The sequence below is a fragment of the Gopherus flavomarginatus genome, chromosome 15 (assembly GCF_025201925.1).
Source record: "Gopherus flavomarginatus isolate rGopFla2 chromosome 15, rGopFla2.mat.asm, whole genome shotgun sequence".
Taxonomy (NCBI): Eukaryota; Metazoa; Chordata; order Testudines; family Testudinidae; genus Gopherus; species Gopherus flavomarginatus.
Genome location: NC_066631.1, coordinates 32,961,120 through 32,988,309, shown reverse-complemented (window position 1 = coordinate 32,988,309; position 27,190 = coordinate 32,961,120). Strand labels below are relative to the sequence as shown.

Sequence of the window (27,190 nt, the reverse complement as noted above, 5' to 3'; positions counted from 1 at the left end):
ATGGCAGCACGACAGAGAGGGAGGGAATGTCTGAACTGTGGATTTTATTCTTTATACAGCTAGTTAGTAATTAATTAATAGCAAGCATTACCAAATGCAAAGTGTTATATCATACCCAGAACTTCAGACCACCTGGTGTCTGAGATCCTCAAGCAGGTTCCAGTGTCACAAAGCAATAACCCAACAGGGAAAATACCAGGCCCAACTCTCCCTTCTTGAGTCTCTAAGCAGACAAGATGAGGGTAATTTTTCAGACATTAATGCTCTTTTCTAAAGCTAGGACAGCAGGGAGAACAGACACGTGATTGTGCTGGAGCACAATGCTGGCCGCCTGAGGAGAGAAACAATTCCCAGCCACCCCCAGGGAGTCTCTGGGATACAGGGTTATTTTACAGAGAGTGGCTTTTTGGCACATTGGTCCTGCCTGTACAAACTGCTTCATAGCTGGAGGTGTAACTGCCATGAGCCTGGGCTCAGCGCCTGCCACTGTAAGCTCCCCCGTACCCCCGCAGCAATGCATGTAACTCCTAGAGAACATGGCCAGGATTCTGTAGCCTGATCTATAGATTATGTACTAATTACATTGATTACTTAAGAATTCCGAGTTATCACTTTGAAGGTTGGCAGGTATTTGTCCCAAGATCAGGCCCAGTATTATTCAAATTATTATGTGCACAGCAGCAACACTCTCTCTATGGGAGCGCTTCTATATTTGCAAATAGTTTATTAATCTCAGTCACAAACACCCCAACTCAGTGAGGTAGATAGAGATACTACAGAATGTACATCTGCACATCATATACTCACACCATCTCCTGTAGAACAACCTGAAATGTCAGCCATCATCTTCCGCATCACCTCCCCTCTCATCATCAGTGGCCATTATTCTGGCACCTCCCGGGGTTACGTCTTTCTCCCTAGGCTGGGATGCAACTTTTATAGTATGTTATGCTGATGCCACCATGTCTAATGCTCCTGTGGTTAGTCATCTCCGGATGTTTACTCATGTTTCTGTGGTTGGCAGGTGTCACTATGGTCAGTATCCTCCTTGCACACCTTATTTTCAGTTCCCCAAAACTCAGGGGTGACCATTAGATCATTTATCTGTGCCAAAATTCATGGGCCCCAAGCCTTATGCTAACTGCTGGAGGTAATGTCTCACAGGGTACAGACCTATAGATTCCTTGCATTACCGCTGAATATAATGCAAACAGAATACAATGAAGGCAGAGCAGTGAATATAATGAAGGCAAGCTAGCCCGATGGGCTACAATTTGGAAGGCGGAACCTGCTTTCATGGAGGGGAGTAACGTTACTGGTGATGATTCTGGTGCAAGGCTCCTAACCTTTAGAGAGCTCTGAGACGAGCCATTTGCTGGGCAGGCTTTTGCGAGGGCCTGGAATAAGCTAAATCTGGGAGCTGCACTTCAGCTTTTGTCCAAAGGACTAGGGCTAGGCTGGCAGTTGATCTCTAACAGGATCTCAAGTGTTCTTGGCACCTGCTATCTCCCTCCAGCCTGAGGAGCATCACAGCTGGGCCGTGTTGTAATTTTATGGGACTGACCCAGGGTACCCTGTGGCTGCTGTCCCTGGGGTTAGGGGCTGCAGATAAAGCCTTGGAGAGCCTGCTGCCCAGCATTACAATAACTAATCCTATAGGGGATGGACAGAGGTGGCAGACCATGTATGCATCACCTCAGCAAATGGCAGCTCCGTCTCTGCTCAGATATCCAATCCTGTTACTGGCAGCGCCTCGCTGGTGTCCATAGCGCAGTGACTGCTAAGAAGAGGGACCACCCACATCAGCAGCTTGTCAGCATCTTAGCGGCTGACCCCACTGCCGGTGCCCAATGGCTCAGTCATACTGCCAGCAATTCATCAGCCACCAAGGCAAACAATTACGTGGCCATTACAGCCACCCTCCTGTGCTGGGACCTGGAACCTCATGGCTGCCAGTGGTGTTCCTATGCTTGGCCTGATGCAGAGCGCGGGATCCCATGCTTTGCTGTTCACAGCCTTGCCTCCATTGCTTTCATTCAACAGCTTTTTGTTTAAACTCGCCCCTGAAAATAGTTCTTGGAGGAATGTGAAATGCAAATGAGCCTCATAATTGTATTTGTTTCCCTAACACACATGCAGCTATCATGAAAAAATATTAAACCTTGGGGGTTTCCCATACAAATGGAAAATTCTGCTAGGCACATGTCACAATGGCTTAGATAGTCTCATTATGTTGCCTGCAGCTAACGCTCCTGGAGCAGTAAGTCAAACGGAATATATAAAAAAAAATTTCTGGAAAACAACAACCCCCTGGTGGGAAGCTACTGCTTGTCAACTTGGTCTCTGCAGAGAGAGGCAAGATTGAGCAGAGGCTGGTAAATTTAGCTGCAGAGCACGCAGGCTGGTTCACCACAGGCAGTGTGCAGGGGGAGGCCTCCCTCAAGGAGCCGTTGGTGCTTGTAAACAATATGTCAGAATGGAGAGAACATTTTTCTCAGGAAGGCTCCTGAGGCAGCTGGATGTCAGAGTGACTGACCCTGTATCTTTGTCTCCAGTCGGTGGAGCAGGGTGAGCTATAGAGCTGCAAGGAGGGCAGGAAAAACAGCACGAGGTCAGTGACTATTTTTAACTCCTCTTAAAAAGAAAATCTCTTTCTTTTTCTTCTGCCGTTTTATTGCCATTTCACATGGGAAAGTTTCTTGCTCTCTCTCTCTAACCGCCTACCTGTGTGACTAGCCTGCCTCCGTTGTGGCTTACCCTTCCTTAGCTGTTGCCTTGCCTCCAGGAGTGGGTGGCGGCCAGAGGGAATTTAAGACCCTTTGTCATAAACAGATAAGAAAAGTTAATAGCACAGAAGTACTTTATATCTCTTTGACTGTAAAGGGTTAACAAGTTCAGTAAGCCTGGTTGTCACCTGACCCGAGGACCAATCAGAGGACAGGATACTTTCAAATCTTGAGGGAGGGAAGTTTGTGTGTGTGCTGTTAGTTTTTGGTTGTTGTTCACTCTGGGGGCTCAGAGGGATCAGACGTGCAACCAGGTTTCTCTCCAATCTCTCCAATACAGGCTCTTATAAGTTCAGACTAGTGAGTACTAGGTAGATAAAGTGAGTTAGGCTTCTGTTTGTTTTCTTTATTTGCAAATGTGTATTTGGCTGGAAGGAGTTCAAATTGGTATTTTGCTGAAAAGATTCTAATTTGTACTTGTATACTTAGGCTGGGAGGGTGTTCCCAGTGCCTATAGCTGAAAGACCTTGTACCTATTGCATTTTTTTTAAATTTACAAAGATAATTTTTACTGTTTTTTCTTTCTTTAATTAAAAGTTTTTCTTGTTTAAGAACCTAATTGTTTTTTTATTCTGGTGAGACCCCAGGGGACTGGGTCTGGATTCACCAGGGAATTGGTGGGGAGAAAGGAGGGAAGAGGGAGAGAGAGGCTGATTTCTCTCTGTGTCAGGATTACTTTCTATCAGGAAGAGTCTGGGAGGGGGAAAGAGGAGGAGGGAGGAAGGTGGATTTTCCTCTCTGTTTTGTGATTCAAGGAGTTTGAATCACAGTGATCTTCCAGGGTAACCCAGGGAGGGGAAGTCTGGGAGAGGCAATGGTGAGGGAAAGGGTTTACTTTCCTTGTGTTAAGATCCAGAGGGTCTGGGTCTTGGGGGTCCCCGGGCAAGGTTTTGGGGGGACCAGAGTGTACCAGGCACTGGAATTCCTGGTTGGTGGCAGCGCTACAGGTTCTAAGCTGGTAATTGAGCTTAGAGGAATTCATGCTGGTACCCCATCTTTTGGATGCTAAGGTTCAGAGTGAGGATTATACCATGACATGGTGTTAGCGGTGGGATAAGATAGAATCCAAAAGCCAGTGAGGTTTTTATTTCTCCCCCTGCTAGCTATCTGCAGGCAGACTGAGAGGTTTGGGTTTAAAAGCAAAAGTCGGCAGGATTTTTTCTTTCTCTTCCCCTGCTAGCTGCGTGTAAAGCAGGCTAGAGGAGATTGTGTTAAAAGCAAAGGTCTGCAAGTTTTTTTTGGCCTCTCCCTTCTGAGTACTCTGAAGGCAGAGGCACTAGGGTTTAACAAGGATCTTTTTTAAACAAAGGGACTCCAGTTGTGAGTCACCATATACCAGCAAAACACATTTGCAAATGAATGGTTTTTTTTCTTTCTAACTCTGTCGGGAATAGCTAGGTAGAAGGAGTTTAAAAAAAATTATGTTGCTAAGCAACCGTCAGGAGGCAACAGAGAAGCAGAATTTCAGGCAGTAAACACCAGAGGGCGCCCCAATACAAGAAAACAGAAACCATTACTCTCAAGGATGCCCTGAAACAGGAATGAGCGAGACTGGAGGCAGAGGAACAAATCCAAAGACGCAGACCACAGGCGAGACATGGAAAAAAAACTACAAGAGATGGAGCTGAGAGAAAGAGAGGCCGCCCACAGGAGAGAGCTGGAGATAAAAGAGAAAGAATTGGAAATCCAGAGGGAGGCCCACCGGCAGGCCCTGGAATTAGCGCAGGCTAGGCAGCATGCTCCAGCCAACCCTAACAACCCTTCGCCAGTTATTGTTCCACATCCCAAGAGATTTCCCACCTACAAGGCAGGTGATGACACTGAAGCCTTCTTAGAGAATTTTGAAAGAGCCTGCCTTGGGTACAACATCCCTGAAGACCAGTACATGATAGAACTGATGCCACAGCTCAGTGGACCCTTAGCAGAAGTGGCGGCTGAAATGCCTAAGGAGAACATGAACGATTATAAACTATTTCAAACCAAGGCCAGATACAGAATGGGGATAACACCTGAACATGCCCGTCGGCGGTTCAGAACCCTAAAATGGAACCCAGATGTGTCATTCCCCCGACACGCCTACCACATTGCAAAGAATTATAATGCCTGGATATCAGGAGCCAATGTTAAATCTCTGGATGACATGCACCTCCTAATACAATTGGAACAGTTCTTAGAGGGTGTTCCTGAAGAAATAGAAAGGTATATCCTAGATGGGAAGCCCAGAACGGTAACTGAGGCGGGAGAGATTGGAGCCAAATGGATGGAAGTGGCAGAAAAGAAAAAAGCTACTGTCAAGGGGAGCGACTACCCCAGGGGCACACTGACAATAAACCCTATCACCGAGGGCAACCCAGGACCCTACCTACAACCCAAGGAAAGCCGCCGACTCCCTATTCTCTCACCTCACCAATCTTCAGTAACCCACCTCGGCCCAGCGACCAGTCAGCTGGGCGATGCTTCAAGTGTAATGAACTGGGACATATAAAGGCCAACTGCCCCAAGAATCCCAACCAAGTGCAGTTCATTATATCTCCATCACTCCAAAGATCCCCAGGCCCAGATGCCTCTCAAATACCCTCAGAGCGAAGGGAAATTTTGAGAGTGGGCAGAAAGAAGGTTATCGCGTGGAGAGACACAGGGGCACAAGTGTCAGCTATCCACCAATCCTTAGTGGACCCCAAATTCATCAACTCAAAGGCCCAAGTGACAATTTACCCCTTCATGGCACAAGCTGTAAACTTGCCTACAGCTAAACTGCCTGTCCAGTACAAAGGCTGGTCGGGAATGTGGACTTTTGCAGTCTATAACAATTATCACATCCCCATGCTACTGGGGGAAGACTTGGCCAACCAGGTAAAGTGGGCCAAGACGGTGGGAATGGTTACACGCAGCCAAGCCAGGCAAGCCTCCAGACCCATCCCTGTTCCTGAACCGTCCACAGAGGGCCCATCTGTGTTGGCAGAGACCCAGACAGAGGTAGTGGACCCGGATTCCCTGCCAACGACTGAAACAGCCACAGTACTTCCAGTCGCAGACCCAGACCTGGAAACGCAACCAGCACCAGAACTATTGCCAGCACTGACACCAGCACTTGCAAACACATCTTCAGCCCCAACGCCAGAAAACGCCAGCGAGCCTGAACTGGCAGAAGCAGCAAACAACCAGACCCAAGAGGCTCAGCCAGAGCCTGAAATACCACCTGGTGCACCAGCGGAGAGCGGTTCACCAGCCACGAAAACAATCCCATCACCTACATCGCTTCCCGAAGGACCAAGCCGAAGTCCACAGTCTGAGGAGGAACTGGTGTCTCCAACCTCCAGGAAACAGTTCCAGACTGAGCAGGAAGCAGATGACAGCCTTCAGAAAGCTTGGGCGGCGGCACGGAGCACCTCACCGCCTCTCAGTTCTTCTAACAGATCTCGGTTTATTATAGAACAAGGATTTTTATATAGGGAGACTCTTTCTGGTGGACACTGGGAAGACTGGCATCCACAAAAACAGTTGGTGGTTCCAACTAAGTACTGGGGGAAGCTCTTAAGCTTAGCCCATGATCATCCCAGTGGCCATGCTGGGGTGAACAGAACCAAAGTCAGGTTGGGGAAGTCCTTCCACTGGGAGGGGATGGGCAAGGATATTGCCAAGTATGTCCGGTCTTGTGAGGTGTGCCAAAGAGTGGGAAAGCCCCAAGACCAGGTCAAGGCCCCTCTCCAGCCACTCCCCATAATAGAGGTCCCATTTCAGCGAGTAGCTGTGGATATTCTGGGCCCTTTCCCAAAAAAGACACCCAGAGGAAAGCAGTACGTACTGACTTTCGTGGACTTTGCTACCCGATGGCCGGAAGCAGTAGCTGTAGGCAACACCAGAGCTAAAACTGTGTGCCAGGCCCTAATAGACATTTTTGCTAGGGTAGGTTGTCCCTCCGACATCCTTACGGATTCAGGGACTAATTTCCTGGCAGGGACCATGAAAGAACTGTGGGAAACTCATGGGGTGAATCACTTGGTTGCCACCCCGTACCACCATCAAACCAATGGCCTGGTGGAAAGGTTTAATGGAACTTTGGGGGCCATGATACGTAAATTCGTGAATGAACATTCCAATGACTGGGATCTAGTGTTGCAGCAGTTGCTCATTGCTTACAGGGCTGTACCACATCCCAGTTTAGGGTTCTCACCGTTTGAGCTTGTGTATGGCCACGAGGTTAAGGGGCTATTATAGTTGGTGAAGCAGCAATGGGAGGGGTTTATGCCTTCTCCAGGGACTAATATTCTGGACTTTGTAAGCAACCTACAAAGCACCCTCCATCACTCTTTAGCCCTTGCTAAAGAGAACCTAAAGGATGCTCAGGAAGAGCAAAAGGCCTGGTATGATAGACATACCAGAGAACGTTCCTTCAAGGTAGGAGACCAGGTTATGGTCTTAAAGGCGCAACAGGCCCATAAAATGGAAGCATCATGGGAAGGGCCATTCACAGTCCAAGAGCACCTAGGAGCTGTTAACTACCTCATAGCATTTCCCAATTCCTCCCTAAAGCCCCGAGTGTACCACGTTAATTCTCTCAAGCCCTTTTATTACAGAGACTTACAGGTTTGTCAGTTCACAGCCCAGGGAGGAGATGACACTGAGTGGCCTGACGGTGTCTACGATAAAGGGGAAAGTAACGGTGACGTGGGAGAGGTGACCCTCTCCACAACCGGGAAAGGTCTGCTGTGGCAACAGATCAAGAAGTTGATGCACTCTCCCTAAAATCAACTGGTTAAAAATTGTCCTTACAATGTGAAAAATCTTGTAGTTTTACTTAATTAGTGGCATACGTGAGGATGCATGTGTTTAATGATCTGTTTATTTTAAAGTTCTAGAGAGAAATCACTGCCAGTGTACTTACACACTGTCAGCGATTTGGGGGGCGTGTCATAAACAGATAAGAAAAGTTAATAGCACAGAAGTACTTTATATCTCTTTGACTGTAAAGGGTTAACAAGTTCAGTAAGCCTGGCTGTCACCTGACCAGAGGACCAATCAGAGGACAAGATACTTTCAAATCTTGAGGGAGGGAAGTTTGTGTGTGTGCTGTTAGTTTTTGGTGGTTGTTCACTCTGGGGGCTCAGAGGGACCAGACGTGCAACCAGGTTTCTCTCCAATCTCTCCAATACAGGCTCTTATAAGTTCAGACTAGTGAGTACTAGGTAGATAAAGTGAGTTAGGCTTCTGTTTGTTTTCTTTATTTGCAAATGTGTATTTGGTTGGAAGGAGTTCAAATTTGTATTTTGCTGAAAAGATTCTAATTTGTACTTGTATACTTAGACTGGGAGGGTGTTCCCAGTGCCTATAGCTGAAAGACCCTGTACCTATTCCATTTTAAATTTACAAAGATAATTTTTACTGTTTTTTCTTTCTTTAATTAAAAGTTTTTCTTGTTTAAGAACCTAATTGTTTTTTATTCTGGTGAGACCCCAGGGGACTGGGTCTGGATTCACCAGGGAATTGGTGGGGAGAAAGGAGGGAAGAGGGAGAGAGAGGCTGATTTCTCTCTGTGCCAGGATTACTTTCTCTCAGGGAGAGTCTGGGAGGGGGAAAGAGGAGGAGGGAGGAAGGTGGATTTTCCTCTCTGTTTTGTGATTCAAGGAGTTTGAATCACAGTGATCTTCCAGGGTAACCCAGGGAGGGGAAGTCTGGGAGAGGCAATGGTGAGGGAAAGGGTTTACTTTCCTTGTGTTAAGATCCAGAGGGTCTGGGTCTTGGGGGTCCCCGGGCAAGGTTTTGGGGGGACCAGAGTGTACCAGGCACTGGAATTCCTGGTTGGTGGCAGCGCTACAGGTTCTAAGCTGGTAATTGAGCTTAGAGGAATTCATGCTGGTACCCCATCTTTTGGACGCTAAGGTTCAGAGTGGGGATTATACCATGACACCCTTATTAATGTTGCTCGGTTTTTGCTGTGGTCTGTGAGCTAAGCTTAGAGAATCCCACAGGAGATTCCTGTTACTCTTCAAGTCATCAGTGAAGTGAGATCAGTGGGTCTCAGTCTGAAGTACAGCTATCAGCATTAAAAACTGCTGCATGTCATGACTTGAAATCTCTGCTCAGAGGCTCAGGCCTGGGATGGGGGAGCTGTGGGTCAGGACAGAGGTGTATCATCCGAGCTGTTTTTGGAGAACTCGGCAAAAGCAATAAAATGCACCAAGTCCATCTCTCCTAATATACGCACATCCAGTGCTTTCCCTCCGGACTCCCTGGTTACTCAGCACATGCAGGCCCAATCATTGCGTGCTGCTTTCAAACCCCTTTTTAGAAAAGGCGTTTGTTTTTTAATTTGACAAGTCAGGCCATGAACTGTTCAGAAAGGGGAAAGAGACACTGGGAGAATGAAATTGTCTCTAAATCAAGGAATCTAAAAAGGGGCAAAGTAGGTCAATCATTTGAGAGAGAGGCAGAATGTGAGTGTTATTCCTCCCAAGAACAATGTATCTGTCTAGATCCAGAGAGGTTCTCTAGGTTATTACCTACACAATACTGGTCAAAATGTTTGAGAAAGCTATGTCCAGTGCTGCTTGTGCGGGAGCCAGGATTTTCATTAGGAAGAGGTACATGTTTGGGGAGCTTGGAGTGTAATTCAGAATTCCACTCAGAATGGAGTGGGGCAGTTTTATCTTCATTTGCTGAGCAGCATGAGTAGCTGTCTTTTTCCTGTCAAAACAGATATTCGCTATGTCTGATGGCAGCTAAAACAGTGTCACTCAAAAGAAATTATAGTCCTGAGTGCTGAGCCCTGGTCTCCATCCTGCCAGTGAATCCTGAACACCTGGCTCACGCTTGGGGAAGAACAAGAGGTCTCAAGAGAAATACAGCAACACACGTTAAACTGGTTAATTCCAAAATCAGGTCAAGTTGAAGCTGAAGTCCCATCTGGGTATGTGCTAAAGGCCTCAGGTTTAAATGAAATGTTGCTTTAAAGGCCCATACTAAACCTGCTGCTCTAACATTGAGGCATCTGTTTGCTCAGCAATTTGTTGTCCGTTTTGTGGTTGAGATCAGTTTTGCTGCTTTTAGTTTGTGTGGTGTAGATGCTGTTTTAGTGCTTCTTGTTCTAAGCTGTATGTGAGCTACAGAGCTGCTCACTTTGGGGTGCTGTTTCTGGTCTTCTTCAATAAAACATGATGAAATGGATTAAAATGGAATTAATTCACTTTTTCATCCTTAAATAGGACCAGAGACAGCAGCTACTGAATGTGCCGTTTGTGTCTTGGTCTGTTTTGGTGTCCCTGACCTCTGTTTGCCAGAAGCTGGGAATGGGTGACGGGAGAGGGATCAATGGCTACTAGCCGGAATGAGCAGGGATGGTGTCCCTAGCCTCTGTTTGCCAGAAGCTGGGAATGAGCAAGAGGGGATGGATCACTTGATGATTCCCTGTTCTGTTCAATCCCTCTGGGGTACCTGGCACTGGCCACTATCGGAAGACAGGATACTGGGCTAGATGGACCTTTGGTCGGACCCAGTAGGGCCATTCGTATGTTCTTATGTTTGATGACAACCTGTCTGTCTCTTTCCATTTAAACCTTCTGGAGACTAGAGGAGGAGATACTAACAGCAAGCAGATAAATGTGCTGAGTCCATACTCAGTGGGGGAGAGAAAGTTGTCTTCCTAACATCCTAGTGTGGATGAGTAGAGCTAATGAATTAACTGCCACGTATAACTGGGTGCCTTGTCCAGGTTCTTGGCACCCTGAGGACTTGGGTTCACTGGAAACAGTAACTGAGGTGGCACCTGCCCTCACTGATTTTTTCAGGGCTGGATTCTAAGCCAGTATTGAAAAGCTTTGCCCAGTTTTGTGGAGAAGGGTAAAGTGCTGTCTGACAATTTTAGCAGTGCTTGGGTTTGTAACTTACTGTTTCAACATCTGCTAAGCATGCAATTGCAGAATCTCTGGGTGGGAGTCCCACTGCTGGTGCATTTGATAGTGTCATTTCTTTGTGCTATCAGAATGAGAAGTGTTGAGTATCTTGACAACAGTCATGTGGAAGTGAGGCCTGGGATTTATTTTACCCATCCACTCCCACTCCTGGGGGTGATTGATTTTACAATTCTTTATGGGAAGGTTCTCAAAATAGAGCTATTTAAAAATGCAGACCCTTGGGGCTCTTGCATTGGGCAGTGTCAGTCGCCGTCCAGCTGAGGAATAATATAAATGATGAAACCTCCAGCACACAGGTCACAAATGTGAGGACTGAGGCTAAGGGAACATACAGAATGCAACAGAGAGGATGTGCAGGAAACGAACAAGGATGAGCACCACAGCCTCTGGGCAGCGAGGGGAATGAGAAACAGAGAATTCCCATTACATGCAGTGCCCTCTCCAGTTGCTGCATGCAGGTTGCAAGCAGAAGTTTTACTGAGCTGAAGTACTATGAGCAGCTGTAAAATATTGCTGATGCCCACCTGCTGCTCTCTAGTGAACTGAAATTTTCATCAAAATTTCAAATTTTGACAGCAAAAGAATTCTTTCCGGAACACGTTTATGCAAAACCTTTCCATTTTTGACCAGCTGTCTCAATGCCACTCTTCCCTGTGCATCTAGATCCCTCCTACGCTCTCCCACCCCCACTCTCTCATCCAAAGTGCTTCACAAACTCCAGTGGTGCAGCACAAAAGAACATGTTCTTTCCGTGTGGAGGGTGTCACTATGCCTCAGTGGGTCACAGCCGAAGATGCCATGTTTCCAGGGTGGGTGTTTTTTTTTCACCTTCTCCCATGTGGAGGGACTGCTCTCAGTCTTAGTTTGTGGAAAATTATAGGCACAAGATGGAGTCCAGGGTCACATGAGCAAGTCACATGACCTTGCATGCTTTGATGACTCATAGGAGCAGCCATTACCCCTATTTTGGCTAAAGTGTCCACAGGAAGGCTCATGAGGCTGGGTCAAGCTCTATGGCCCACTGTGTTCTGTAATGGGCCATCAATTTGAATGATCCATTCAGAATGTGCTGGCTAGACTGGATGTAAATTACCTTGTGGGTGTTATCCCAGGAGCAAACACATTTGAAATACTGGTACATAGTCAGTATTCGTAACTTTAGATACAAAGATGATACATGCATACAAACATGATAATCATACTCAGCAAATCATAATTTTTCAATTGACATCTTACAATGGTATACTTTGTAAAAGATTTGTTGCGATTGTCTAACAGTGGCAGTATTAATGATATAGATGGTCATGGTCCTTTCATACAGCATCACATGGGGCCAATGTTTGTGGAAGTGGGAGGGGCGGTTAGTCATTTTATGCATAGCAAGAGAGGAGATTAGCAACTTTCAAAGAACCAAATCCAGATTATGCAATGTTGTTCTAGCCATATTGGTCCCAAGATATTAACGAGACGAAGGGGAGAGGTAATATTTTTATTGGACCAACTTCTGGACCAAGTCCAGATTAGTGAGCCAGCAAATAGTTTCAGAAGTAGCTTAGGAGACTAGTGATGAGGCAGAGACCAAGTGTGAACCTTTGTATCCTCCGGTGAATAGGAAGGTTTGAATTTAAGTGGGAATGGTAGTTGTAATATGACAAGGCTGGAGATTGACTAACTTTCCTAAAGCTGCTTCTGCCTACAGAGATCTTTGCAGCAAAGATGTAGAACCCAGTCCAGTGCATCTAGCTAGAGATCTTCTGTTCATGAATGAATTGTTAATCAGTGCAAACATGCCAGGGTGATAGGTGTTGCATCCGAGGTCAAATGTGCTCTGCTGAATAGCATTTTTAAAACAGATGTTTCAGGTTTGCTGATTCTGGGAGCTAGGAAGCCTGACACTCAGCCCTCGTCCAGACTACCCCGCCGTATCGGCGGGTTAAAATCGATTGCTCGGGGATCGATATATCGCGTCTAATCTAGACGCGATATATCGATCCCCGAGCGCGCTTATATCGATTCCGGAACTCCATCAACCCGAACGGAGTTCCGGAATCGACACGGAGAGACGCGGACATCGGTCCCGCGCCATCTGGACGGGTGAGTACTCCGATCTTAGATATTCGACTTTAGCTGAAGTTGCGTATCTAAGATCGATTTTCCCCCCCTAGTCTAGATGAGCCCTTACAGCAGAGCCTGAGCATGGAGTGTTTCTTCGGCTGTATAGACAAGGGGACTGAGCTGCCTGTGTGTCTTTCCTCTTCAGGGTCTGATGCATTCCAGTGGTCCAGTCGGCCGCCATCGCCAGCTGATACTAGTTCTAGAGGGAGAACTGTACCTTATCCCCTTCGCACTCCTGAAAGGAAGTTCCTCGAATGAGTACCTCTACGAGCGCTTCAGCCTCATTGCAGTACCATCCATCCAGTCACTGAATCCCAACTCCAAGGTACCGCTCCAGCCCCACGCTCCCAATGCTCCTGCTGTGAGGTGTGAGACTTGCAGGGCCCCACCCATGCCATCTGAGAGCTGAAGCCGCTCCATGCTGTAAAGGCTCAGCCTGCAAGGGTCCCAGACTGAACCGCAGGGATTATTGTCTCTTCCAGTGGCTACGAAAATGGAAATCACAAACCTACCAACTTCCAGGGCACTGGTGCTGAATGTGCTGAGCACTAACAGTGTACTTTGATGCTTTCCAGAACAGAGTCAGGCGCGGTCCCTACCCCAAGGAGATCACAAATCATGTCAAGGCAGTGGTTGGGATTTCTTTCTTAACTAGACTGGAGGTTCTGGGTGGGTTGAGCTCCCATGCAGACTGAGTGACCTAAACTGAGTTTCCCTGGTGAGTTAATCACATCCTAGCACTCTGCTCATATGTTTGCCTACCTGCCTGTTCCCCTGTGGTGCTGGCCACTGATTTCTCATAACATTGAGGGCACAGGTCAAAGTTGATACTTTAAGCAAATCCTGGGGAAATACCATTTTCACTGATATATGCAATAACCTTCTGCTTCTAAAAGCCCAAAAGTCTATAGGGAGTTCAAGGCCAACATCATACCATCATAGAATGCCACAGATCTTGGTCCGATTGCTCAGAACAGCGTCCCATGGTACATCCTGCATTATTGCTGTGTGAAACAGTTGTCTAAATAGGAGGATGGGCCTGATTTTATCATTGCTGTTGATGTAGATGACTTGGAGTTTCCCGTTCTGGATTAGCCCCCAGGAGTCAATCTGTCTCTGGCCAGTACTTGATATTGAAATGCCACAGCACATTTGTTGGTCAGAGGTTTCTATGGACCTGACTGCAGTGACACCCAGCTACAGTTAATTTAGAGCCCAGCAATGCATATGGATTGTTCAGATGATTCCTTTCAGTGTCTATTACTTTGTGTTTGTCAGCAGTGAACTTCATCAGCCACTAGATATAGATTCATAGAGTTTAAGGCCAGAAGGGATCATTAAATCATCTAATTTCCTGTATATCACAGATGATTACATTTCACCTAGTTACACCCGTATTGATCCCAATAACTTATATTTGACCAATGCATGTCTTCCGAAAGGCATCCAGTCTGAGTCTGAAGACATCAAGAAATGGAAAATTTACCACTTCCAGGATAGTTTGTTTCAATGGTTAATCACTCACTGTTAAAAATATATGCCTAATTTATAACTTTAATTTGTCTGGCCTAAGCTTCCAGACATTATTCTTGTTTTGCCTTTCTCTGCTAGATTAAAAATTCCTTCAGTACCTGGTATTTTCTCCCCATGAAAATACTTATACGCTATAATTACACACATTTGAATATTGCCACAATATTAGCACTTTTCCAGTGTTCCTGAATTTTCCCCGTATTGCAAGATTTGTTAAACGTTATTATCAGCAGGCTAGAGATTTCCTCAGCCAACTCTTTTAGGACTCTTGGGTGTAGGTTATCTGTGCCTTTTGATTTAAAAGTATTTATCCCTAAGATATGTTTAAAATCCTCCTTAGTTACTAATGGAATGGAAAATATTTCATCCTCATGTGATATATCATTCTGCTTCTTTCCAAAAACAGAAAGAAATATTTATTGAACTCTGCCCAATTGCCTTATTTGGTTAGGTCCCTCTGAAGCTCCTCACAGTCTTTTCTAAACCTGACTAACCTACATAATTTTGTCATCTGCAACTGTTGCCAGCTAAGGAATGATTTTTATTTCATCCTTTGTAAAGCACTTTTCATCCTGAACATCCCAAAGGGATTTACAAGCAGGAATTAGTTCATTCACCCTTCACAGTACTGATTGTTTCAGAAATAGCTCATAATAGATTCCTTAAATTTCATAACCTGACAAATATAAACAAGGTCAACAGGAAAAACGTATGTTGAATGGGATAAAAAACTTCCTAACTGTAAAAATGATTAGTCAGTGGAAAAAGGATTCTTTTTCAAGTAGTGTCCCTACGGGTGCTCCACATCAAGATATGCATGTGCCCATGTGCTCTTCATTGGAGATTTTCATCAGCAGTATCCAGTGGTCTGCACCTGCGTGCTAGGCACACTCAGGCCCCTCATGAGGGACAGACCTGCCACCACTCCAGTTCCCGCTAAGCCACCTGCAGCTTGAGATGGAGCACTGCACTGCCGTTAGCTGGGCCATGTGGCTCAGGTACACCTGTCTCTTATGTTTTCTGTTATTTAGCACAGTTCGTGTTGGGGGGAGCGGTCCCCCTAACTTTCTCCTTCTGCCCAATTTTTCTCGAGCCTCAACCCAAGGTCTGAAGTGCAGGTTATGCCCAACATGTCAGGCTTCAAACCCTGCCAGACTTGCCATAGGTCTCCCCCTGCGGCAACAGACATTCAAACTGCCTCCACTGGCTTGGGGAGTCTCACATTCCCTCCAAATGTCAGATCTGCTCAGGATTTAAGAGCAGATCTAAGAGGTTGAGGGAGGATAGAATAAAACTCCTGTTAATGGAGCGCTCACTTGCTGAGACCCGCAGGGTCCAAGCCATCCCGCTGTATGTCAGCCCCACCCACCACCTCTATTCTGGCAGTAAACAAAGACCGTGACCCACTGCAGCATCACCCAGACCTTTAAAGAAGACACGACCCATTCTCCGGAACAGGATAAGAGAAGGGAAAAGTCCCCTCCACCCCCCATCTGTGCCCCAGGAGACCTCACATCCCACTACAGGCATCACTGAGGCGCCCATCCCCTCCGGTACTGATTCCACAACACTGGCAAAGAAGCCACGTACTGAGAAGCCTCCTAAAGTGCCATCAATCTTGGCGTCGGATCCGGTACCGTACTGTCTCCACCTGACATACCGACTCCTGGGGATCCCTATCTTCAGTGCCCAGACTGTCCAGGCCTGTGTTCCACCTTGGAAGAGCATGAATCACAACTATTGACCAGTACTGAGAGACACTCTCCACAGGCACCAACTCATTTTACAGAACCTACTTGCCCTCTATCTATGCCAGGGTCCCCACACAGACTCTTTGAGGGTTCTGAGAAAGATTTCCAGTGGGTACCAACATGATTTCTCCTGGTGCTGCCTCATGAACCAGCCAGCTATTGAACGTATTTACTGATGAAGGTACAAGTTACCTCCCTGGGGCCCAGTACTGACTTGATCTCTGGTACTGGCACTTTCTGCTCCTCTGATGGACATGGGGGATGATATCTCATCTGACTCTGAGGTGTCTGTAGTAGGGTCCTCTGCCTCGTTCCCTGGAGGTCCAACCTGAGAAGGAAACTCCCAGCAGGCAATATATCCAGAGACTGGCAGGGACAACCTTGGGGCCCTCCCCTTTTCCCTTATGCCCCACCTCAGAGGATATGTTTGAACCTGTGGGCCCCCTACAGCGACCAGAAAAATATCAAGAGCAACAACCAGCTACCTCAAGCCTTGTCCCTCCGGTGCATTTTACTGTGTAGAAGGAATCAGCTGATGAGGAAGAAACACCTTCCTCCCACAAGTCCTTCTTTTCACCAGACGGAGGTGGAGATCATGTCTCCTCCACCATCTTACCCTGATGATTTCAAGGCCTTTCAAGACCTGAGGAAATGTACAGTGGACAGTTTATAAATTCTGTTGGAGGAGATAGAGGAACTGCAATGCTCCCTGGTGGACATTCATCATACATCTCCCCCCGGCCAGGATTGCCTTTCCCATCAATGACATTGTTAGCTCTAGCATGCCCGGTATGGCAAACTCCAGCTACTATCCTGCCTACATGCAAATGGGCTGACAAAAAATACTGTGTTCCACCCAGAGGCTCAGAATATTTTTTCTCGTAGGCTACATACAACAATCTGATTGTTGAGGCTGCAAATAAGAGGAACACATAGCACAGATTCCATTCAGCACCATCAGACAAAGAGCTGAAGCGACTTCTTGATCACAAGAGCTACTCCTTGGCTTCTTTGCAATTCAGAGTAGCCAATTACCAAGCACTGATGGCGAAGTGTCTTCACAAATTATTCCAAGTTCTTAGCCTTTACTGAACTCTTGCCTCAGGATCAGAGAGAACAATTTCACCAGGGCTATGCATCCCATGGCTATGGCAGTACTCATGCACCTAGCTTCTTGGGTGCAGTCTTCTGGTTTCTCCCAGGAGGTCCAAAATACTGTCAAAGATCTTCCTTTTGCAGAACCCAAGTTGTTTACTGACACCACAGATGGGTCTCTCCATTCTCTCAGACTCTTAGGTGACACTATGATCTCTGGCATTTATACAGCTGCAACAAAAAGAAAGCAACACAAGGTCGCAGATGGCTCAATGATCCCTCCAGTCCACTACCCACCCACACAATTGGCTGAAACCCTTAGGAAGAAGCCCGGATTCCATAAGAAAGGGCTCTCCTTTACAGCAACTTCCCAACCAGTGACATTCTCAGATTGGTCAAGGGTCACAACCTCCCTTCTGCTTCAGATTCTATGCTGCACCTCCCTGACCTCCACACTTATGGGAATTGTCTTTCCTATTTTATACCTTCCTGGGAGCTCATCACCTCAGAGAGATGGATCCTGGAGGTGGTTTCCACAGGCTTTTCCATTCAGTTCACCTCCTTACCACCCTCTTATGCCCCACCTTGTCCTCCTTCAGGGACCCTTCTCACAAGGATTTCTTGAGAAAGGAGATACAGTTCTTCCTAACAGTGGGCTGATCAAACTCATTCCACTGGACTTCATCCAAAAAGGGTTATCTACTTTAGGTATTTGCTGGTCATGAAAAGCAATGGGGGACGGAGATCAATTCAGGACCTCAGGACTTTGAATACTTTCGTCTAGGATCAGCAGTTCAGAATGGTAACCACAGCAATAATAATTCTTTCTCTGGATCTGGGAGATTGGTTCATTTCCCTCAACCTTCAGGATATTTATTTTCATATCGCCATGCACTCCTCACACAGATGAGTCCTACATTTCATGCTAGGTGGGGATCACTGTCAGTATCATGTCCTACCCTGCAGCCTTTCCACCATCCTAAGAGTCTTTGCCAAGGTCCTATCAGTTGCCACAGCCCATCTTTGCCCGATGGGAATAACTGTCTTCCCCTGCCTGGATGACTGGCTCCTGAAAGGCCTTTCGTTTCTACAGGCTCAGGCAGTAAACCCTTTCTCCACCTCCACACAGAAAAATCTACTCTCATACCCACTCAGTGCAGAGACTTCATTGGGGCTACTCTGGACTCCTCCACTGCCAGAGCATACCTGCCCAAACACAGATTTACCACAATGTCCAACCTTGTTTCAAAGCCTGCAAACTGCAGGATGGCCTTGCCTACAACTTCTGGGTCATATGGCAGCTTGTACATTTGTAACACCCTTGGCAAGATTACAGTCTTGGTGTCTTCAGGCCTGGCTGATAACTCTCTATACCCTCCACAAGCACAGTCAATGCAAACAAATGCCGATTATTCAGAGGGTACTTCAGTCTCTCAGTTGGTGAGAAGATGCACAAAAGGAGTTCTGTTCCTGCAACCCCCTCCCATGAGAGTCATCACTGTAGGCACCTCTCTGATAGATTGGGGTGCCCACTCCCAGAACCTCACAGCTCAAGGAAGATGGACCGCACAGGAGGCTATCCTCCATAGCAACATAGTATGTTATGCTTGCAACTAGGACTGTGAAACAGTTAAAATATTGAAGTTTTAATTGCACTGTTAAACAATAATAGAATACCAAGTTAAATGTATTATAAATATTTTGGGATTTTTTTTCTACATTTTCAAATATATTGATTTTAGTTACAACACAGAATACAAAGTGTACCGTGATCACTTTATAGTATTGTTTTTATTACAAATATTTGCACTGTAAAAAAGATAAAAGAAATAGTATTTTTCAATTCATATCATACAAGTACTGTAGTGCAATCTCTTTATCGTGAAAGTGCAACTTACAATTTTTTTTGTACATAACTTCACTCAGAAACAAAACAATGTAAACATTTAGTGCATATAGGTTCAACCATAAATGGGCGTACAAATGTTTAGCATATCTGGTACTTTAAATACCTTGCAATACCAGCTACAACGGTGCCATGCGAATGGCTGGTCTCACTTTCAGGTGACAATGGAATGGTTTTCAGTTTTCACCCCACCCAACCACAACAAGGTTTATCAAAGTCTTCTTCAACCTCTTCCCTCCCGTCAAGGAACCTACTCCACCACGGGACCTCAGCTTAGTCTTCAATGCCCTGAGAAAAAAACCCCTTTGAACGTATGTTGAGTTGTTCCCGCCTTCATCTGTCCCTTAAGACTAAGTTCCTCTTACCGGTCACCTCAGTGAGGAGGATAGGGGAGCTTAGAGCTTTGATGGCTGACTCACCATATACGGTATTTCATCATGACAAGGTGTTGACATGTCCACTCCTTGCTTCCCCTTCCAAAAGTCATTGCTCATTCCACCAGGGATCAATCTAGCACAGCAGCCCTGCTGAAAAACATACCTATCCTGACAGGGCAGCCACCTGGTCCTGGGTTCATGTTTTCCTAGCAGTACACTCTTGTCAGGTCTGGATGCAGTTACATGGCTTTCGGCGAGTCTGTTCTATGTTCTGAACTGAATCCACCTCCTTGGCACCCATCTCCACGATGGAAGTACTGCTCAGAAGTCTCCTGATGTGGAGCACCCATAGGGACATTACTCAAAGATGGAGAGGTTACTTACCTTGTATAGTAGTGGGAGTTCTTTGACATGTGTCCCTATGGATGCCCCCCTCCTTCCCTGTGCCTTGGAGTCTGACTCTTTCTACTTCCATGCTTGAGAAGGATTGGGAGTGGTGGCAGGTCCACCCCTCCCTCTCTTCCCTCAGATCGGGGCACAAGGGTATCTAGGGCACAGGCATGGACCCACTGACACTGCTGATGAAAATCTCCAAACAAGAGCACATAGGCGTGTGCATATCGTGACATGGAGCACCCACACTACACAAATCTTTAAGAACTCCAGTTACTGCACCAGGTAAGTGACCTTTTCATCCTGTGGAATCCCCGTTTCCAGAGCTCAACTATGCCAGACTAGATAATTAAACTACTGGGGTGCTGTACAGAGTGACTGGACTGAGGAGGAGGCATGGGCTTGTGGTTACAGCACAAGGCTGGAAGTTGAGATTTAGTTAATATTGCTGGCTCTGCCATAAACCTCCAGTGTGACCTTGGATAAGTCACTTCCCTTCTCTGTCCATTTCCTCTGCCCAGAAAAGGAAGTAGTAATCCTGCCCTGTGTCAAAGTTAGACTCAGGACTCACAGTTTGTCAGACGACTCTGTTTTATTAGCACAGCGCTCTGCTAATAACACCCAGATAATGTGAGCACCATGCAAGACACAAACTATCTTATTTATACAGCTAAAAGGGTGAGAACTTAACAAGATAAAAAAGGAAGCAGAATCTGATAAGTTTACCTGGGCTAGACATGCATATCTTATTTCCTTACTAACTATTACTGATCTTCTGTTAATGTTTCACCATTAGCACCATTGTTTATGCCTAATGTTTCTTTTCCTGGCACCTATATTTCAACATTTCTTATTTCTGCTTAAAGGTACATACAACATTTCTTTAATCCATTCTTGTTTTTACAATATAATTCATTCTACTTTCACACCTGCCTCCAAATGGAGCCGGTATGTAAAGGAGTATAGCTTGGATGGAAGGGGCTAAAGAAATGCAAGGCATTGTTCTAATGATAAAACCATCTTGCTGTTACAGAGCCCCGGCCACCCCAGACATTCCTGTGGGGAGGCAGGACGCTTGCAAGGCCATGGCTACAACAGAGAGTTCTTTGACCCCTATTTTCTCTCTCTCTTTCTAGTCCCTTTTGAAGAAGAATGCTTCTGCTTATTCCAGTTCTACCTCAATGGCAGCTGTCATAGGAAATCCCAAACTCCCTGCAGCAGTGATGGACAGATGGCTTTGGGGGCCTATGCCCTCTGCAGAAGAAGAGGCCTATATGGTATCTGAATTACTTGGCTGCCAGCCTCTGGTTGGCAACGTGGCAACGAAAGAGAGAGTCATGAGCGCACTCACTCAGGCAGAGTGTGTCCATTTTGCAACCCATGTTTCCTGGAAGCTGGCTGCCTTGGTCCTAACACCCAATGCTGATAGCAACCCAGCCAATAGCAAGAGTTCCTTTGGGAATCCCTACACAATTCCAGAATCCCTCCGGATGCAAGATGATGCCAGTGATGTGGAGAGTATCTCAGACTGCCCTCCTCTCCAAGAGTTCCTGCTCACAGCAGCTGATGTTCTGGATCTGCGGCTTCCTGTCAAATTAGTGTTTCTTGGCTCCTACCAAGAGTCCAACAGCAAAGTCACTGCTGATGGGGTCGTTGGCTTGACACGGGCATTCCTGGCTGCTGGGGCTCAGTGTGTCCTGGTGTCACTCTGGCCTGTTCCTGTTGCCGCTTCCAAAATGTTTGTGCACGCCTTCTATGCATCCCTCCTTAATGGAATGAAAGCCAGCGCAGCCCTTGGAGAGGCCATGAAAACGGTGCAAAGCAGCAAGCAGTTCTCCTATCCATCCAACTGGGCAGGTAGGAGGAATCTGCTTCTTGGGGCTGTTCTCATAATAAACAGGAAAGAGTTTGTAGGAGAGACATTTACACCAGTTTGTTTGTGTTTGTGTTGAGCGAGGAGCTGTGCTAGCAGCAGAGTACATGAGTAACACTCTGTGTCCTTACAGCGGCCAGATGCTGTATATCAGACCTGATTCTGCTCTGAATGTTGCTGAATGACTGGCCAGTGGGAAATATCCGTTCTTCAATGTAACAATGGGGAGAGCACATGTTTGACATAATTTACGGCGTATGAAATGCACCTGTCTCATTAGGCAGTTTTAATCGTTAGGAAGACCTGATATGCTAAGGGCCATGCAGGCAGGAAATTACCCAGGATCCCCAGCTGATAACAGACAAGATTCCTTTTCTCCCTACAGATTACAGATCAGGATGTGTTATTCTTACTGATATGTATCTAGCACGGTAAAGCAGAAAGATTTGATTCCCATTAGTGTAATGGTGGGGTGGAGGGTGTTTCTTGAATAGCACTGTAACAACGGTGCAGCAATCCACTGAGGAGGATGTGTATTTAATTCAACGTTTTAAAATTAAATGTGCTAGATAGTTCAGTGATGAGAAATAAGGAACCAAGACTATTCACCTTTCTTGTACCTTGGCTAGAGACTATGAGGAATAGTGCCCACCCTAAGAATGTCCCAGAATTCCAGAGAGATGAGGCTTTTCCAGAGTTTGTAAGAATGCTGGCAGTATTCCCACGACAGCAGCATTTTTCTCTAGAACTGACAGTCTCATTCAGTGCATGTCTTCTGCACACTTGGGTTAGATCATAGTGGAGCAAACTAGTGGACCTGCCACCAAAAGCTGACGTGCGACCCTAGCCATGTTGAGGACACGAGTGTACAGGGGCAGGAGGAAGAGTTCCTTGTACTGCCACTGAGGGAGGCTGATATTTGCATGGTGCACAAACTAGTGGCCTGGGCAAAGTAGGCATCTTTCCCCAGACAGGAGCAGCTCTCCATTTTCAGGGTTCGTTCTATTGTTTGCTGGCAGTGTTTAGTTTTATTGATTTCTGCTCCTGTAAAGGAGAGGAGGAGCATGCTAGGGCAAGTCTCTCTGCATTGCCACATTTTTCCACAAACAGTATTGATTTCATATAGCGGGAGAGCAGAGAGCATTGAAGAAGCATCCTAGAAGTTAGATGCCTGGGTAGCGTGCAGGCAGCTGTTCTGTATTCTCCCTTCTCCATGGGTAGGCACATAATTCAGCAAGGGGCAATGAGCTATTCATTTCTGTTAGCTTGAGGAAGGCAGAGTATTTGTTTTTCTGGGACAAGAGGCGATTAAGAAGCTCTTCCTCTGAATCCTGCAGGCTTCATGCTCATTGGGAGTGATGTGAAGCTGAACAGCCCTTCCTCGCTAATTGGGCAGGCCCTGACAGAGATTCTGCAGCACCCGGAGAGAGCACGAGATGCCTTGAGAGTCTTGTTACATTTGGTAAGCGAGAAGGAGCTGCCATATCATCAAAATATACAGACACAAAATGTGGGTCCCTGCCTTGGAGTATTGCAGACGCCTCCTCTTAACTTTTGGAAGATGATGTCATCTGTGGCAAGGTGTCTCTGAATGTTGAATGCGTGGGGATAACTTCAGGAGTAAACCCCCAACCCTCCTTCTCCTCCCTCAGCCTGTGTCATCCCTGCAGCTACTCCCTGTCCCTGGGAGAAGAATGGGATACCAGGCGGAGATTCACCTTGCTAGCATGACAAATAAAATCCCTCCATCGGACCCAGCTGATTTGCATATGCTGCTGAGCAGATCTGTGCTTTGAAAATGAGATTGTCACTAAGGTTAATTGTTTCTATGACAGAATTGCTGTGAACTAGACAAGAAGTAGGGAGGTGAGAATGAAGACACTGTAGTGTGTCTCCTTCCTTGCTAGCCAAGTGACCATGCTCTCTGTACAGATGTTAAGGACTGATGGCTTTGAGCCAAGGATGAACACTGCAGTTCAGAACAGAGCAAGCTCTAAAGCAGCAAGGTTTGCTAGATAGAAGAACTGACTCTTTGGGTCCTTCCCTTTTTGTCACCTAATACTGCATGATGCAGGACATTGTGTTTAGCTGACAGCTTTCACCAGAAAATACCACACTGACATCCACAGGGTTTAACCCCGGAACAGCAGCACATGTGGAAGTTTAACGAGATGGTGGTGTTCCCATAGGTACCAATAACCAGCTCTGGGGAGAAGGGAATGCTGCATCTGATGTGATCTGTAGGTAAAACTCTGGGATGGTTAAAATATGATCCTCTCACATCGGTGTAACACCTTTTCTCTGAAAGAACCCTCCTAGTTTCCTTAGGGGCAATGTCCATGTTGTAATGGCAGCATTAGTCGACTGAGGATGATGATCCCAGCTGCATCAGGCTGGAAAGGGAGGAGGGTTCTATATTTGCTATTTACCATCCGAGTGGTAAGTCTGCACATGGAACATGATAACCTGGTAGTCAGCAGCAGACCCAAGAGGCTGGAAACCATAACTCGGTGTTTCTGTGGGGACAAATACAGCCACCTGGCTTATGGGGAATCATCCCTTCAAGATAGGCTGGAAAATGGGCAGATTCTCCTCCCAGTCAGACATGTAGCCTAGTTTTCCATGGCCCCCATCCGTCCAAGATGCTGCCTGACTTCTCGTTTTACAGCTCTATGTGAATTAGTGGAGTCTCTAGTTCCAAAGGGCCCTGACCACTCCTGTCTGAGGCTGATTGCCATATAGTCTGTCACCCAGCCCACCCCTTGACCTGAGATGCCTTTCTGCTCCTGACACTGCAGAACGAGGAAAGGCTTAATGATAAACTTTCTGCAGAATAAGCTAATGCAGTCTTTTGTCCCGGAAGGTGGAGAAGTCGCTGCAGCGAATCCAGAACGGGCAGCACAATTCCATGTACACCTCTCAGCAGAGTGTGGAGAATAAAGTTGGCGGCATTCCAGGCTGGCAGGCACTACTGACTGCTGTGGGGTTTCGACTTGACCCTCCTGCGAGTGGTCTTCCAGCTGCAGTGTTTTTCCCAACTTCAGACCCCGGTGAACGGCTACAGCAATGCAGCACCACCATCCAGTCCCTCCTAGGTAAGGAACAGGCCACAGGGGGCTCTGACATCATCATAGGCTCTTGTCCACCTGCTGCCTCTTGGATGGGAGGAGTGGGAAATCTCGCTGTTCAGATGTTGTTTGGTGCTTTCACAGGGACTAAGTAAAATCACAGAATGGGATTGAGGTAAGACCAGTTGCTCCCAGCATAGCCCTAAAGCAGGCTTTGCAGTGAGAACATGGCTGCTTCAGCCACAGATTCCATTCATTTTCCTCTGGTCCCAATGCCCGAGGAGCCAGGGCATTATTGTTCCTCTGTCCCTGCTCCCAGATGGGAGTTCGCTCATCAGGTGCAAAGCTTGTAAAATCCTTACTGTTTGTAGAAACCACAGTCCCTTTCAGGAGCCCTTGTTAGTATGGGAAGCTGGGCCCATGTGTTGCTTTGGGATGGTTTCTCTCAGGCAATTCAGAGGCAGGTTTGAACAAACTTTATGGTTTCTGATTTTTTTCAGGTTTGCCTAACCCGGCACTTCAGGCACTTTGCAAACTTATTACTGCTTCAGAGACTGGAGAACAGCTTATCAACCGGGTGAGTAGGGTGGTGACACTACAGCACCATGCCTCAAATCCTTCTTCCTAGAGTAAAGGAGTCCAGAGCTACTAGCAGAGCGAAATAGACAGAGTGGCTTTTGTGTCCAAAGTTGAAAAACTGTCTCTCTTGTCTGCTTGAGTGAGTGAATGCTTTGGCACATGGGGGGCAGGCACACTGCTGGACTTCTCAGCTCAGTGACAGAACAGAGAGCATGTGACATGCACACCAGACGTGCTGTACGGTACAGCTGAGGAAGGTGGGATCCTAGCACTGAGGGATGGAAAACTTGATTAGGTCCCAGTCAGCCCATCACCCTAAAAACTTGTACTGAGCTGTTCCCTTCAGGATATTCCCTAATGCTTCGTCCAGTGCCGCTCAGACCTGTGCTGTTACTTGTGAGCAGCTCGCAGCTCTGCCAAACAAGTTTCCAGCCTTTGTAAGATCCGCTGTTGTGTGGGAATGCACTGCTGCCTGTAACTCCATTACCCCAGCCTTCCTTACTCTTTCACCCTGTCCATCCCAACCCAGCTCTCTATCATTGTGCCCTCGGCATGGCTGGCATGCCTCAACATGTTCCTCATCCCCTGAGTGCTCTTCAGACCAGGCCGTTTGTCTGCCCCAGCAGGTGGGCACACAATGAATTGTGAACAGGCATGTAGCTCACCATCCCCGTGTCTTGCACAGATTTTTCCTGACCACCGGTATCAGGTTTTCTGGAGAAATACTTCAGTGGGCAGCTGGGACCTGTGCCCTCTCTGTCAAGCATTCCCACTTTAGCTAAGAGGGCTTCCTTTGGATTGTCAGGCCAAGAGTCCCTGTGCAGGAATCACATTGCCAGTGCTGCGGCTGTGCAGACAACCATTAGGAGGGAATCCCAGAGTAAATGGAACAGGTAGTTTAAAGGACAACAATCCCACATTCTCTATAAAAATGTCCACATGACTGTTTCCTGTTTGTGTTCTTGCTGCAGACAATTAAATCACTCAAGAAAAAGCAGACTTCAGATGGCTGCATGCAGCTAACAGATGATTTACTCAGTTTCCCCAGCTGCCTGCTGCAGCAAATAGCAGAGGAGATGTGCATTGTTTCTGTAGATGTTCTTGTGCAGGCCAAGCCCCAGACAAGAATAGTGCTGGCAGGAAATTAGGGTTTCTTCAGCCTAGCTCTCCCCTCTGTTGCAGCCCATCCCCCCAGAAATTGTCCCGAGGTCCCTTCCAGTCCTACAGGTCGATGAAAACCACAGGGAAACAATTGACAGCCACAGCCCATTGACACTATTTCCTTCCCAGCTCCAGCTTATGCCTCTGTGGTATAGATGGAGCAGGTCTTGTTCTCCTGAATCTTCTATCATCCCTTTCCCTTAGGGACTCCTGGCATTGCCCAGGATTTTTGTATGAATGTGAAAATACAGCAGACACCACGCCTGGGTACAGGGGCTGATGGAAGCCAGGCTCCTTGAAATGCAAAGCCCAGAACCATACTGCCCCCCACAATCTGAGAGGAAGGCAGCCAGTTTGTAATGCTACTTCCCCAGCTTCCCTGTCAGGCTCAGGAACTGGGTCAGGAAGGTTGGGTCCCATCTCTTGCAATCTTGCTTCAGCCACATCCCAAAGTTACCACCCTCTGGTACCAGGGCTCAGATCATGACATTTTCACTATGACCTTGTGGTGCTGAGACCTCTGTCTTAGCTGCTTCATCTGTGAACAGGGATAGTGATCCTCCCTCCACGGGGGTTGGTAAGTACTGAGCATTCATTATCATTAAGGAGACAATGGTTTCTACTTTGCCCAGGCCAGTATGAC

At 46.8% G+C, this 27,190-nt stretch overlaps 1 protein-coding gene across 4 annotated transcripts in view; it reads left to right on the top strand.

Annotated features, from left to right (window-relative positions):
- Positions 1-27,190, top strand: part of TTC28 (tetratricopeptide repeat domain 28) — a 511,170-nt gene that overhangs the window by 471,335 nt on the left and 12,645 nt on the right. For all 4 annotated transcript variants that reach the window (XM_050924019.1, XM_050924018.1, XM_050924020.1 and 1 more), the window contains 5 exons: positions 12,957-13,136; positions 21,003-21,723; positions 23,077-23,201; positions 24,603-24,834; positions 25,308-25,384. In XM_050924019.1, coding sequence (XP_050779976.1) covers positions 12,957-13,136; positions 21,003-21,723; positions 23,077-23,201; positions 24,603-24,834; positions 25,308-25,384 — 1,335 coding nt within the window. The remainder of the gene's footprint in view (positions 1-12,956; positions 13,137-21,002; positions 21,724-23,076; positions 23,202-24,602; positions 24,835-25,307; positions 25,385-27,190) is intronic.